Source organism: Gambusia affinis, linkage group LG14, assembly GCF_019740435.1.
Source record: "Gambusia affinis linkage group LG14, SWU_Gaff_1.0, whole genome shotgun sequence".
In the NCBI taxonomy this organism is placed as follows: domain Eukaryota; kingdom Metazoa; phylum Chordata; class Actinopteri; order Cyprinodontiformes; family Poeciliidae; genus Gambusia; species Gambusia affinis.
Genome location: NC_057881.1, coordinates 2,608,538 through 2,623,055, shown reverse-complemented (window position 1 = coordinate 2,623,055; position 14,518 = coordinate 2,608,538). Strand labels below are relative to the sequence as shown.

Genomic DNA, 14,518 nt, shown 5'->3' with positions numbered 1-14,518 from the left:
CATGAATCACAGGCTCTCAATCCAGGCCCAGTTGTAGTGACGTCCCCCTGCTGGTTCTGTTAGCATAACCACACTTTGCAGCTGCAAAGAGGTCATTATCCAATGTCCAATGTGATATCTTTGAAGGAAAACAATGTCATTCACATAATGTTGCTTCTCTTGCACATATACCCTAACAGCATCATTTGATTGAACCTTGGATTGCTTGATTGGCGTGCCTGGCTGTGTTTTCCAGGGGAGCTGGCAGAACCAGGGAGTCATTTGCATAAAACAAAAAGGAGCTCAGACGTGCTGCTATTCTGCTTTCCTGTGATTGTACAGCTTCTCAAAGGGAAGTCTGCATGTAATTCAACTACAAAGAGAAAAAAATGGCCGTGTGTAATTGCATACTTAAAGTGGATGTGAAAAGTTTACACACCCCTGTTACAATGGCTGGGGTTGGTGACATAAACAATCATCCTGCAGCTAGAGTATGCAAAAGGTTTCAAGGACTAAATGATCTTATTGTACATAAGTGCTGTCATCAATAACTAGCAAAATTTTAAATAAATAATGTAACAACAGCTGAAAAAATTATCTATTCTGAATAGAAAAATCATAAGAAAGTGGATCAGAAGTGGCACCAAGAGCTCAGGCAGTTCTGACAACATTTTTATCCACTATTAGTCATGTTCTGCATGTAAGAAAATCTAATGTACTCTACATTTGTACAAACTAAGAAGTTGGAAGACTGAAACCTTTCCTCCAAATGAAATCATCCAGGTATGGCTAAAATGTCGAGGGTAAAATTATGATCTGATGAAACCAAATACTGCAAGAATTTCAAGACACATTGGGTTGTTTTTCAGTTAATTGGCCTGGACTGTTTGTTATGGAACAAGAAGTTGTGAACAGTTCCAAATATCAGTCCGTTTTGACCCAAACCCTTTTGGTACAAAAGCAGAAGAGGGAGGAGTTTATTTGAATCCAAGAAGAGATGAAATTATAGATCAAACCTAAATAGATAGATAATACAATTATCAAATCAATAGAACAATGACTTTATGGGTGGAAAGTTTTAGAAAACTCAACCACAGTTCACAACTTCATCTGTTGCGTCACGTGAAAATGGTTGCAGATTAGCAATGTCCAATATCAGTGTTAGATATTTGGAAAATTTTGCTTGTTAGCTGATATTGCATGCTAAAGTATGGGATGCTAACAGACTCCTTCTAGGGAAGGCTTGACCTGAATGTAAATGGAAAGGTGCTGCAGCGTAGTAATAATTTATGTACACACCCATATTTTAGATATTTTCCTGTTGCAGGTTTGTTTTATGTCTCATCAAGCCTTTGCATTGCTGAAACCTGGGGTTTTACTGGGTGATGCTCTCTTTTTAGAGGAACTGTATTCTCCCACATGGTTGGTTTGATATTGTCTTTTAGCTCTGCATGAATCTGCTCGTCCAGATCAACATTATCTGAGCCAGATGCTTTTTTTCGTTCTCATTTCTACTCAGAATCCTCCTAAAAACTGCCATGCATTAACCTTTCTGCAGTGTGGACTTGTACCTTTGTGTGCTGCCTGTCAGTGAAGTCTGGATGGGGTCCCAGGTTAACAGCAGGTGATTATTTTGCCCAATGGTTTGACTAGCTGACCAGTAACAGTCAGATGGAGAAAGCCAGTGACAGCAGAGAACAATGAGAGGGGAGCTAAAGGGCATGTGGAGCGTGTACAAATGGGAGAAAGGGAATTAGGCAGGATCAAACTGGAAGGGCTTGGGGATGTTAAACATTTTCCAGGCACAATTGTGCTCATTTCATTCTCCTCAATTAACACCCTCACCTCTCTGTTCTGGTTCTGCTTCTGTGTCTGTCTGTGTCGCTCTGCTGGACCGAAAACCTTTAATCCATTTCAGAGACAAAAATAAGGTCCAAAGCAAACCTGTGTTCGCTGATGTTGTATGCTCGACTTCATTCGTGTTTCAATATTCAACTGAAACATGAGTGGAGAAGCAAACTTGGCTCACACCAACCCAAAGTTGAAAAGGCTTGACCCCCCTCCAGCTGCCCAAAAAAGCAGGGAGAGGGCAACAAAAGGGGAACCGACAGCTGGACAGACATAAATGTAGAGAAAAATGTCGCACAAAAAGCAGCTGGGAGAGTGAATGAGTCCAATTCAGCCTGATCCCAGCAATGACTGCACCCTCACCAAGGGATTACACTGAGAAGAACATTACCACACACTTGTAAGAGGATTGTAACACACGTGCTGTCATCACCACTTACAATAGAAGAAGAACTACAGCCATCAATTCCTTCCTTTTTCTCTTCCTCCACTCACTCCCTCATTTCAACCCCTCCATCCCCTCTGCAGAAGCCTTGGAGGATCCGTCCAGTGCCGGCGCAGTGGCGGGCGCGGTCATCGGCTCCCTCCTGGCTCTCCTATTGGTCGTGACTCTCGTTGTTGTCCTCCTGACCCGCAGCCGCCGCCAACAGAGGCGGGGCTTCCCCAGCAGCGGGGACTCTGTGGCGGCGGGCAACGGAGGCAGCAACGGTTCGGACTACGGCAACAAAGCCCGCCTGCTATTCACCGGCTCCGGAAACGGCAGCAAGAACGGAACCGGGGCGAACAACAACGGGCCGGTGTACACGTACCGGGAGGGCTGCGACGCCACTGGGACCCTGACAGAGAAACCCAACAGCTACCACCACCACCTCCATCACGCTCCAGCCGGAAACCGGCTCACCCCCCATGACATCCTGCTCTGCGGTGAGATGGATGAAGCTGAGAGGAGGAAGTTTAACCTGGATGACAGCATCGAGGAGGAAGACGAGCGATACAATCGATTTGGAGGCGGCGGGAACGCGCTGCCTCCGGCGTATCATGCCCACAGGGGTCATGGCGGCGAAGCAGAAATGGATGTGTACCTCGACGACGACATGGAGTCCCAGAGGGACGGCTCCGTCATCTCCCGGACTGCCATTTATGTCTGAGGATGTGGAGAGGAGAAGAAGAGTCTGGAAATCAGAGGATGAGATGGAGGAAGTGAGGGAGTTGAAAACAACTTCCTGTTCAGCACTAAAATTCAAATCGCCTCCATTAGCTCGACACCTACCTGCTTAAACTCCAACCTGACTGCAGAGTTGCCATCAGTAATTTCCTCTATGCTTCACAGTTCCTGTATATTACTGTCTAAAGAGGACTACGAGAACAATAAAAACAGAAAGAAGTTGTTGTGATGCTTGTGAGGCAAAAGTTGTGCGCTGTGGCTCAGTTTGTGACCGTGTTAAACTGTAACCAGGGGAGACTTGATCCAGTCAGAAACCTTAGCGAACTCTTGACTCTACGCTGCTTATCGCTACGTTCTTCTCGCTTCAGCTTCGCTGTGTGATTATGTGCAGAGTGACTCCAGTGTTTGTACTGTAAACATTACCAGAAATCGCATAAACATCACAAAATCACCCAGATTGATGTAAAATCTTCAACTTAACAGCTTCTGTGGATTTTGCTGTTGCTCTTGTGACGAAACCTGAACTTGAATTTATATAAAAAAAACCTCTGAAAGACTAAACTTGTCGTCCTGGCAACAGTGAGAGACTCCTTCTTAATCGCCGAATGCTGGCTCTACTGGGGGCTCGCTCCCTGCGACACCACCTGGTTTCCCGATGGGAGCCACTGAAGTGCGGGGCCCCATGCTGAGTCACATGACAGACTTACCAGTGTGTGCTAATGTGTGGCTGGCTGTGGTGTTAATGATGTGCATCATCCGTATATTGGGCGGTGTGTCACTGTAGCACAGTTGTTGCTGTTGTTGTTGTAGATGTTGTTGTTGTTGTTGTTGCTCTTGTGTAATGGTGTTGATCTTGCTTGGAAAAAGATGCACCGAGAGCCTTGGGGGGTTTCACAAAGTTTCATGTTGAGTCTGTAATGACTCATTAAATGAATAAAAAAGTTGCTTTTCTTTGTTTCCAACTCTACTTCCTTCTTTTTGTTTTACCTTATTTACTTTCTTCCCCCTTGTTTCCTTCCTTAGAGGACTGTTCAGTTGTTTTATGTTCCAGTTTTATATGATAATTCTGTTTTTTTTATTTGGGCTCCATGTGTTGAGTGAGATATCCACCAGCATTGTTGGAGGTTATCGGATGTCACTTATCACTTTTTCAGGGCCTTTTGAATGTTTTAGGGTCTTTTTCTGATTATTAAATATTCAAGATGCATTTATGATTATTAAAGAAAAGAAAATCAAACAATTTCTCACTTACACAATGTATGTTAGCATATTCAAGCTTTGTTAGAAATAGTAAAGCTGTAATCTTACCGAAGGATTCCAGTGAAGTATTGAGCCACAACTCCAAGTTTAGATCAGAAAACCTTTTGGGGGCGACATTGGGCTCACACTCACCGGCCTCTTTATTAGTCACACCTATTCAGTCACTCATTAAGACAGGTAGCAAATCAGCCAATCACATGGCAGCAGGATCCAGATGTGGTTGATCACAGCTGTATTTCAAACCTACAATTGCTCCTGAAGGTCAATGGTGGGCCTAATAAAGTGGACAGTAATCTGTTCTTCAGGATGCACTGGAGATGTGCTAATCTGATATTAATCTGAAAAACGTAGTTCAGGTAAACATGAAAGGCTAAAGAGCTTTAATTAGCGTATAACTCCTACGCTCGGGTGCAATATGATGCAAAAAATACAGATTTAATAAATATCCTATAAGGCTTAAGAGCAGTTTTAGATTAGATCTTCTTCTGAGATTACAAATTTATCTTTTGAAAATCTGGGAAGATGAGCCTGAAATTATTTGTGGCAAATCTGGAACACAAAATTTTCAATGTATTTCTAAAAAGTCAGAATGAGATTTTTTTTAAATTTTTTTTAACATATTTTCAGATTAACAAGCGTTAAAAACAGAAATGTTTTAAGACACAAGCTCTGCAGCTCTGATTGTTTACCAGAGATGAAGCTACGTGTTTTCCCCTCTTTGTGTTTCAGGCTTATTTGAAATGTTTTCCAGCCAGTTTCCTGTTTCTCTTGAGAAATTACAAGTTGAATGTAGCAGTAAATAAAGCACAGCAATTTATGTGAGAAATATAATGCAGTAAGTAAAGACTGAAGTCTCTGAAGATCAGGTGTAAATAAAACATTTCATTTGAGAAAACATTTTAATTAACAGCTTGTGTGAATCATTTTTATGTCACTGTAGCGGTGAGGTGACCCATCCAGGAAAACCATCACAGAGGAACGTAGACGGGCTTCCACATGGAGGGAACTGAAACATTTCAAGCCACAGAAAACTCATTAACTGCTCAGAAAAATTAACTCTAAATCAGAAAGATCAGGCGAAAAGCTGTTGTAAAAAATAGGATTTTTATTAAATGAAAACTGGCCCAGGCCAAGTTAGTTAAATTAAGTTTTAAAAAGGCATTAAGCATTGTAGATGCAGCACACAGTGTAAACTACACTCAACAGTGTTCACTTTATTCAAGGTCAGCACTGTTTCCATCAAATCTGCCATTAAAACTGAAAACGATCTGCTTTACACACTTTGTTTATTACAAGTTGTTTGTTGCAATGAACAAAACAGTGAACTAAAGGGTTTCTGCAAAAGGATTTACAAAATAATACTTATTATGCCTTATTTTTAATCTATCACATCACGTGATAGTCCAACGTCAGTAGTTTTTTGACAAAGCTGTTGATATCCCTTTTTCCAAGCTTAATGGTGTTTAACATTCACCTCTGATAGAGAACATGACCGGGAATAACGTTTTAACTCCCTAAACAAACTGCAGCAAAGCGTCACATTTTATTACAATATCTTATGGAGCATCATAAAAACGATAAAAGTTACGACATAAAAATATTTCCAGCCTCTTTTTTTTGGTAGCTGTTTGACTGTGAGTGTATGAAACAATCAGACACACAAACACAAATACTACTCTTGAAAAACATTTCAAACAGGCATCTTAAGGACACCAAATACATAAAGTATTGTGATTTTTATCACTAACCTGTACACAGTATTTAGAACTGCAGTGGAGCCCCGACTACTCAGACTTTTCTGTGGAACATGAGTCCAAATGATTCATGGAAAAACTGTATTTATGGATTCTTTTAGTGGATAATATCTAAATAAATAGCTAAACTCTATGTACTTCACATGCTGTTGGCGGACGTTTGCAGAGCAACCAATCTGGGATCCCATTTATTTTTCTAGGTCCTGATTGGCTGAACGCTCAATAACAGAAATAAAGAAATCCATCAATGTTAGGTTTTGTGGTAGTGCAGGCTTCACTGTGCTTATTAGTGCATATTAAGGCATATTTGGTTAGAAGCATTTTTAGAAGAGATCTAAAGTATTTGCTGTCCCTGTTCCCTCATTATTAACTATAATCACATTTTCCAACATGTTGATGCTCTCAAAATGTGGAGAAAATAGTAAAACTAACAGTTCCAACAATACAGTTTTTGAGTTTTTAAATATCATTAGATTGTCACAATGAATCAAGATGATAATGACAGGACTCTTTCTAGTGTAAAGATGAACTATCAGGCCGATAGTTCATCTTTAGCTCTAGTAGTTAATGCATAATAATGCCTAAATTCCTCAGCTGGACCAGAAGAGTTTTGTTTCTCAAAACAAAACGTTTAAACATCCGTTAGAAGATGGAATAAATGAACTAAGTTTCAAATTTACAGCCTAGATATCAAATTAGACTTGTAATAACTCTATAACACCCTGCAGAAGCTCTGCACTTAAAATGGTTTTTCAGATGTTTCATCAGTTTCAACATAAAGAATAACAGAAAAAAGGGAATTTCCAATGAATGTTTTAATCTCTCCTTTTTCATATTCTCATGATCCAGTGTACTGTGAAAGAAAAAAGTATTGTCAACATACTATAGCTGTTATTCCTCAACATGAACTGTAACTACTGTCATGTGGGTTGGAAATCTGCAGTTTTGCCATTAAATCAAGAGCTGAAATGTTTGGATTTTATATTGATTTTTTTTCTGTTATAAAGGAAAGCTGGTTCAGCTCTTCCACCGCCGAGCAGTTCCCTTGTTGCTGATTGATGTTGGACATACTGTGCAATCTGTTGTTCTGTAAATGAGACAGTTGTATCTGCTTTCTTACTAAATATTTCAGTGGAGACTCTACATACAGCTGCATCCTTTGTCTGCACAAGCTGCCAATTATGTTGAAATGACTTGCAGACAGCTATAGTGTAACTTCAGTTCTTACACATATTGTGTTTATTGTCTCCCTACTGAAAAAATGAGATGTGGGGTTTTATTTAGGACTCTGTGGGGTGCATCCTTGCTCCAAGAATAAAATGTTTCCAGTAACTATATGATATCTGTCTGAGTGTAAATTGAGAGAGACAGTTATTTCTGTTTTGTTTACAGTGCTGTATTATATCTAAATGGAGATATTTTTGTTAGAGGTATGGGTAAAAATAAAAGCCCCGGCTTTTTGAGGGCTCCATGTGACTATATCCAGCATCTGGTCTCAGTTTTGTTTCTCCAGGGATTTCTAAAGGTAATATTAAACGGGGCTCACAAATTTGGTGCCTAATTATTCCCAGAGTCTTGTAGCATGGATGCACCCTCAGCGAGAAAATTGTCATCGGTCATAACTTTTTGTTTCAGCACAACCCAGTTTCAATAAAAGAAAAGCATTTCAAAACGACTCTGCAGAGAATCTGGTAATTAATTATTCTGCTCTGTCTTATCAGTCCATAAATACCAACCTGCCTCAACTTTCCTCCTTGCTGCACCTGCTCTGATTTGCTGTGTTTAGCTTCTTCAACAGACCTGCCACAGGGACCTATTTCTGGTTCTGCAGACTCTACACAAAAACTGTACACTTGCTTTGTCACAGCACCTTCAGTTACATCCACCATCACACCTGGATGCTCATTATGTAACACCACATACTGTTCTGTGCAGTTTGCTGCAGTTGTTTTAAATAACACTGTAATGTTCAATCTGTCTGTTTATCATGCAGTTTATTCCAGAGGCTTTTCCATTATATATGCAAATACAGCTTTGTTTCAGCAAATTTGAATGATTAAGAAGTTAAATAATTTTAGATATTCAGCTGGGAAAGTACAGATGAAGAGAAGGGTTTCTGGAAAAGATTCTGACTTTGATTTCAGAATTGTGATTAGACTTTCAAGAAATAAAGTCAGAATTAGGACTTTTAAAAGTCCCATACAATTATGAAGTAGACAGCTGGTCTGATGGACGTCCCTCAGAAAGGCGTTGGTTCCCTCTGCAAGTCATCATTGTACAACCTGACCCCTTCATGTTTAGGATGAACCTAAATATTTTCTGAAATATTTTTTTAATAACTTACCTTTACGATGATATTTTCGGACATGCATTCTTTCTGTATTGGTGCCATTTGGTATCGGGGTCAGGCTTTTTCTGCAATCCTTCAGTACATGATGGTGCAGAAGGGAATTAATGGGGGAAATCATACCTTTTGTTTCCTGATTTAAGATTTCCAAAAACAAACTTCCCCCACTCAACTCCTTCAGACTAGCCAGCGGCAATTAGCAAACACCTGGTGGGACTGCTGAGCTCATTAAAGGAACTACTTCTCAAAGCAACACTGGTAAAAACTGTTAAAGGGTTAATAGAGTAGGAGTTTTTGAAGCGACAGAGGCCCAATTTCAACGTTTTTTTTAAGTTATATTTGATATATGCAACATTTTTATAACAACTGAAGGTAAAATAGATATTTGTGCTAGAAAATGGCACCATGTGCCTGGAAAATACATAATACTGCCCCCTTGAAGGAACATATCACCTAAGAATCCAGTAACAGAATATAAAATACTGTTTGAATATATTAGAACATGTTTGATCTTTTTTCACACCTCCATGATTCCCTTGTATTGATTTTTTTCCCCTTGCTGTTCCTGCGGCCAGCTGAAAGTGGGATGTGATAATTACACGTCCCCCTCTCTGATCTTTAGCTCACCATGGCGCCTCATGTCGCATGTGCCGCTGGAGGCTGCTCTCATGAGCCTCACCCCTGTAGAGTCTTGTCCTTGCCTCTGTGAGTGTTGGCCCCCACTCCATGCAGAGCGCTCAGTAACAGGTCAGTTGGCTCTGTCAGAAAGGAAAAGGGGCCAGAAGGGAGGGCAGGGTGGTAGTTCTGTGCTCCATCTGGGGAATACCAAACAGGCCGGGAGAGAAAAGGAGACTTTCTCTTCTCAGATTAGAGACATGGAGTCTGAAAAGAGCAGAAGCTGGGCAGAAACTGAAACCATTTTCCCCACAGAGAGCATGAGAAGACAGCAGCAGTTAGCTTTTTTTGTGTTTAACCCTACTGAGACTGAGTGCGCCTGGAAAAACGAAGTTATCCGCCTCGGATCCAGGAGTTAGAGACGGCCAGATTTGTAACTTGTGAAGCCTGATCTGTTGGCTGCAGCACAGACAGGACAGAGATGTGAAAAGGAGCGAGATATTTTCCAGGATGGGATTTACGGCTCTAACAACGAAAGCTGGAGGTGGAAGGGAAGTCTCAGGAGTATTTGTGAGCGGTATTCCGGCCCTCCACTTGGCGATTGGCTGCGTCTGCCCAACAACAACTGACAGTCCTTTTCAACCAGACCAATTAGTGAAAACAGGGCTGTCCTGTTCAGCTTCCCTCAGCTCAGCCTATCTGCGACAGATCTTTTTAATTGTAAAGAATGTTCAGCAGTTCTCTGGAGACCTTTCTGAAGGGGGTTGCACAGAAAGGCGTTTTAAAATTCCCTCTCTCTATGCTTCAGCTCTAGCACCCAGCACAGGCTGTTCCTTGCATGTTTAATTCAGCAGAAGGCATAAAAGTGCTGTACATTATCTCTGCTTTGCTCTGAGGGGAAGGGAAGGAGGGAGGGGCAGAGGAAGAGGCTGGAAGAAGAGCCTTGCTAGTTATCAAGAACAACTTTTGTTGTAAATGCCGTTAAAGCTGAGCTTCAGCACAGCCAGCAGGGAACTGCTTCCAGTTTCTAGAAAGGCTTTCGCTGTTTTTTCTGCTTTCTACTTTCAATCTTCTGAGCTGTGTGTTCATATTTTTCAGTAATGTCTACAAATTCATTATTTTTTTTCCTCTCTATCCAATTTAGATAAAGGGCCAGTATTATGTAAAATCAATTATTTTGAGCTTAACATCATGTTATAAAGTTATACCCTCATCAAAACCACCTAGAGTGTTGCCTTGGTTCTTTCAAGCATGTTTGAGAAATCCTTTAATCTCCATGGCAACCACTCAGTTGTGCTAAATACCTGGATGGGCCTAGCCCCGCCTTCCAGGCGCAGCTCCTCCTTCTGGGCTGCAGCTTCCCAGCTTCTGCCTCACAGAGCAGTTTCCTCATGACGTCCCCACTCAGCTCCTTCAGACTAGCCAGCAGCGATTAGCAAACACCTGGTGGAACTGCTTGTCTGCTGAGTTTCCGTTGGTAAAAATGTTGTTAAAGAGTTAATAGAAGACCAAGTCATACCTGAAGGTAATAATGTCCGCTGAACATGTAGTTGAAACCTTTTCAGAGATTGGTTATCGATTCAGTGAAATTTGCTGACATCAGAAGGTCTTTTGTACATACAACAAGGAGAAGCAAAGCATTTTCTCACCTGAGAAACTTTATGCTCACAAACAATAGATGATGTGATCTCAGTGGTCTTACACAGGAAATTATCCCATGGTGTGGTAATTCTCAATGCCTTTTTGTAAAGAAAGTTAAAAAGCTTTTTTTTCCATTCTGCTCTGTAGCGAAATATTAGCATCACAGTAAATATTTTTTTCATGTAGGAATATAAAAGCCTTCTTTCAGCTAGATGACTGACAATAGGCAGCTATAGGTAGAAAAGGGGCATTGCTTTACTTTTATTAAGTTATTATTTAAAGGTTTAATGTATTTTGATACCAGTAACCAAAACATTTATACTTTATATAAATGAATTCTCTTTTAAAGCCTCCCTGATTTTTCCTGCACACAAACAAAATCTTAGTAAATTTGGTTCAGTTTCTAGTGCAAATATTTTAGCAAATTTAGACAAAACTAACTTTAAAGTAACTTTCCAGAAGAAAGCTGAAAAGTTCCTTAACATTGATGGAAACATTCTTGTTCCACCCGCAGATTATTTTATTCATAACAGGATCTTTTATCCTGTTAAAGTGAAATAATCCACCAGTGGAACTAAAACTTTTTCATGAATATTAAGTAATTATTGACGTAAAACAAACACGTATATCTTGCTGAAAACTTACTTGTAAGTTAGTTTTGTCTTCTTTCAAGATATTTTCATTAGAAACTAGACATTAATACTTGGTAAGATTTCATGTTTTTGTAGTGTGTTTATTGTGTGACTGAAGACGCCTTTAATTTTTCATCCATACTGAATTCAATCTTTTTACTTGTTTTTTTGTGTATTTTCTTGTAAAATCTTTGCTGTCACTACAATCAGCCAAAGATACGACAGATCAATGGTCCTCTTATCTGTTTTATATTTCTTCTTCGACACATTTTTATTCAGACAGCTGATGGAGATTCTCCTCTGCTGCAGGGCCTCTGCAGCTCCCTAAGAGACGGAGGGTGAAATAAAAACAGAAGTTGTAAAGATGTGCTCCCTCAGCTCAGGAAGCCATTAGCAGTGATCTGAAGTAGCGCGGGTGTCTGTGCAGCAGGTGTTGTGGTGAGTTTGTTTTTGGTCTATCTGGGGGATTTGTTTGACCTAAAAGGGAAAACTAAGTGAAATCCACACTATAAGGGAAACAAAGTTTTAAAAGTCTTCAGGTTGTGGAATGTTCATCTAAAATCAAAAACAGTATCAACACTAGAGTCATCAAAAGCACCTTGGATATTAAAGCATTCTGTCTTCTGTTAATTTGATCAGAGTTAAATTGGAACAACGACAGTTTCTATAATGCTGGAGAGTTTTTGTCCTTAGGTTATTTGTGTGAGCTGCATAATAAATAAAAACAATCTGCAGTGTATTTTATACTTCAGCTAAGAAAAGGTGATCTTTGCTGTTTTACAGACGTCTGGCGGTTTGTTTAGATGCTATTGATTCTGCAATAATTTATAAAGCTTCACTGAACCCAAACTATTAGCAGATACCCTCCACACTTATTGGAACCAATTCCCTTAATAGTTTTCCTGCCTTGAATTGCAAGTAGGACAGCAGTTCGTCTTCTCCACCAACATTTCACAAGACTGAAGAGTGCAGAGAGGGCTCTGTGACCATTCGTTGTGAAATCTCTCTGTCCAGTCTTCTCCTTCGTTCATCCTGAGGGGTTTCTATAGGACTCAGGCCAGAGGTTTGAGACGGCCATGGAAGACTGTCTGCTTTGTGTCTATTAAACCAGCTCTGGGCTTACTTGGCCATATGCTTTGGCTCTGTATCCTTCTCAAAGACCTATTGACCATTATTGGTAGGTTTCTAGCAGACTTTATTTAAAGGTGAAGTGCTATGCAAAAGTCCGGATTTGCATGTCTTTGTTCTTCCATTTGGTTTTCTTCTGCTTCTAGAAATAGCCCAAGCAGTAAAAAAAAAAAACAAGACAGTTTTTAGTGGAAAGTTAATGTTTATTGGTGTCTGGAAAATGAGCCATTTCATAAACGTGCAGAGTGTAAATCCTCACCTACCAATGTGAGCATCATCCGCCCATAATCTAGCAACCTAAACTGAGCTCTGACACGTTTGGTCAGCTGGTTTTACTGCTGTATGCGCTGAATGATTGTTGACTTACCATCCAGAAACCACTTGCTGCATTCTTGTTGGTTGTGCAGAAGGCTCCGTTTCTGCTTTTCAAAGATGTACGGTTGTACAGCTTAATCTAAGGGTCAACACTTACCTGCCTTTCTTGGACAGCGTTCTGTCTTTTGTTTCCCATTTTCTGACTAAAAACATTTGTTCTACTGACACCTATTCCAGATTTATTATTCCAGATTAATAAATCTGGAATAGGTGATTTTGTGAAAAAGAAAAAAATTTCAGCTTGCAAAAAAATGACAAATATCAAGAAACTTTTGTGTTCAAAATTATTTGTACCAGCTTTTTATATTTGCACTTCTACCAACTGATAGGTTGAGATTTCACTTTCTTATTTAATCACAGTTTCCAACATTTCAGTAAAATGTGTTCTAGCAGATGCCGTTTATTTGCAGCCCAGCAAATTTGAGTGACCTCTGACCTCATTAATGTAGCTGAAGTAAAGAAAGCCTGAAACATTATTAAAGTTTTTTTGTAGACGTGATTTCAATATTATACATTGAAAGTGTGAGAATGATGAGTGTTTGTAGGTGCAGCGTTTCTGCAGCGGAGTCGGATTTGCTGGTGGTGATGGAGGGAGAGGTCACCTCTCCCAGAGTTTGGTGCTGGAAGCCACACAACAGGCACAAAACAAAAGCAGCAGTGAGGAGTTTAACCGACACACACAAAGCTCCTTCTGAGCTGCTTTTAAGAGAAAATAATCATTTGCATTTTATTTCATTTAAGCAGATTCTACTTTCTGAACTGTTACAAAAGCAAAAGCCAGAAGGTTTGCCCCGCAGTCCTTCCATCCATCACGCTCTAATGTCTTCATTTAGTCGGTTCTTTCTTACTGAAACAATTACATTTTAATTCACTCCTCATTCCTAAGGCGTTTCTTTAATGAACTGGATCTAAACATCCTTTTGTATGCTTTCCAGAGTGGCAGATAGTTAAGCCATTCACAGGATCCTGAATGTACATGGCACAGCATCAACAGATACAATCATGGCAGCTGGAGAGGCCTTCTTTCATCTGCACTAATTGACCTTAACGTTTGACTCGAGAAAAAGGCCTAATTTGTTCATTTTGCCAGTGCCTGCAGTTTTAAAGCATTCATCTGCTTGGCTTTTATTTCCTCCTCCCTTCATGACCTCAGCGCTCTTTCCTGCGTTTGTTGACCTTTGCGATGATCTGAAAGGATGTGCAATCATGCCTTGCCAAGAAGATTTCTGCATTCTTTCAGCTCTGACATAATGTTGGATTTCAGATGCAATAAAAGCTTCTTGGTATGTTTTGATGTAAGTCTAATTATAGTTCTGCTTTAATTCAAATGAGAGACTAAAGATTTTCAACTTCCAGATGTAAAGTCTGGGATCAGATTGACTTAGTTGGTGATTTTCTTCAATTAAAAATCAAAAACTGCTTAGCATTCTAACTTTATGCATATATGTATTTCTAAAATGGTTACTGACACTAGTAGGCCTGTTACAATAAGCAAAAACTTGGATGATATAAGTCTTCGGTCTGTTGATTTGGTCTCAACTAAACATTTTTTGAAGGACAGTTCTGTTTACAAATACTTTATGATCTGTTTTATTTGTTGTTTTTGTTTATTTATTTTGGATATTTAAAATATCTTCCAGTTCCAGTATTAAATGTTCATTAGAATTTAAAGGTTTACTGATCTTCGAGAATGTGTTCTTGCATTATTGTAGCATGCCATTAAATGGTAAATGGTCTCAAAACAATATTATGTAATGTTATTGCAATAATTTAT

The 14,518-nt window shown here is 39.8% G+C and overlaps 1 protein-coding gene across 5 annotated transcripts in view; it reads left to right on the top strand.

Moving 5' to 3' along the window:
- Positions 1 to 14,518, top strand: part of pvrl2l (PVR cell adhesion molecule related 2 like) — a 309,345-nt gene that overhangs the window by 190,816 nt on the left and 104,011 nt on the right. Inside the window, exon 7 of one of the 5 annotated variants that reach the window (XM_044138423.1) lies at positions 2,356 to 7,675. The exons of the other annotated variants lie outside the window; for them this stretch is intronic. Coding sequence (XP_043994358.1) covers positions 2,356 to 2,975 — 620 coding nt within the window. The 3' untranslated portion in view covers positions 2,976 to 7,675. Of the gene's footprint in view, positions 1 to 2,355; positions 7,676 to 14,518 lie in introns of those variants that run through there. 5 annotated transcript variants of the gene reach the window in all.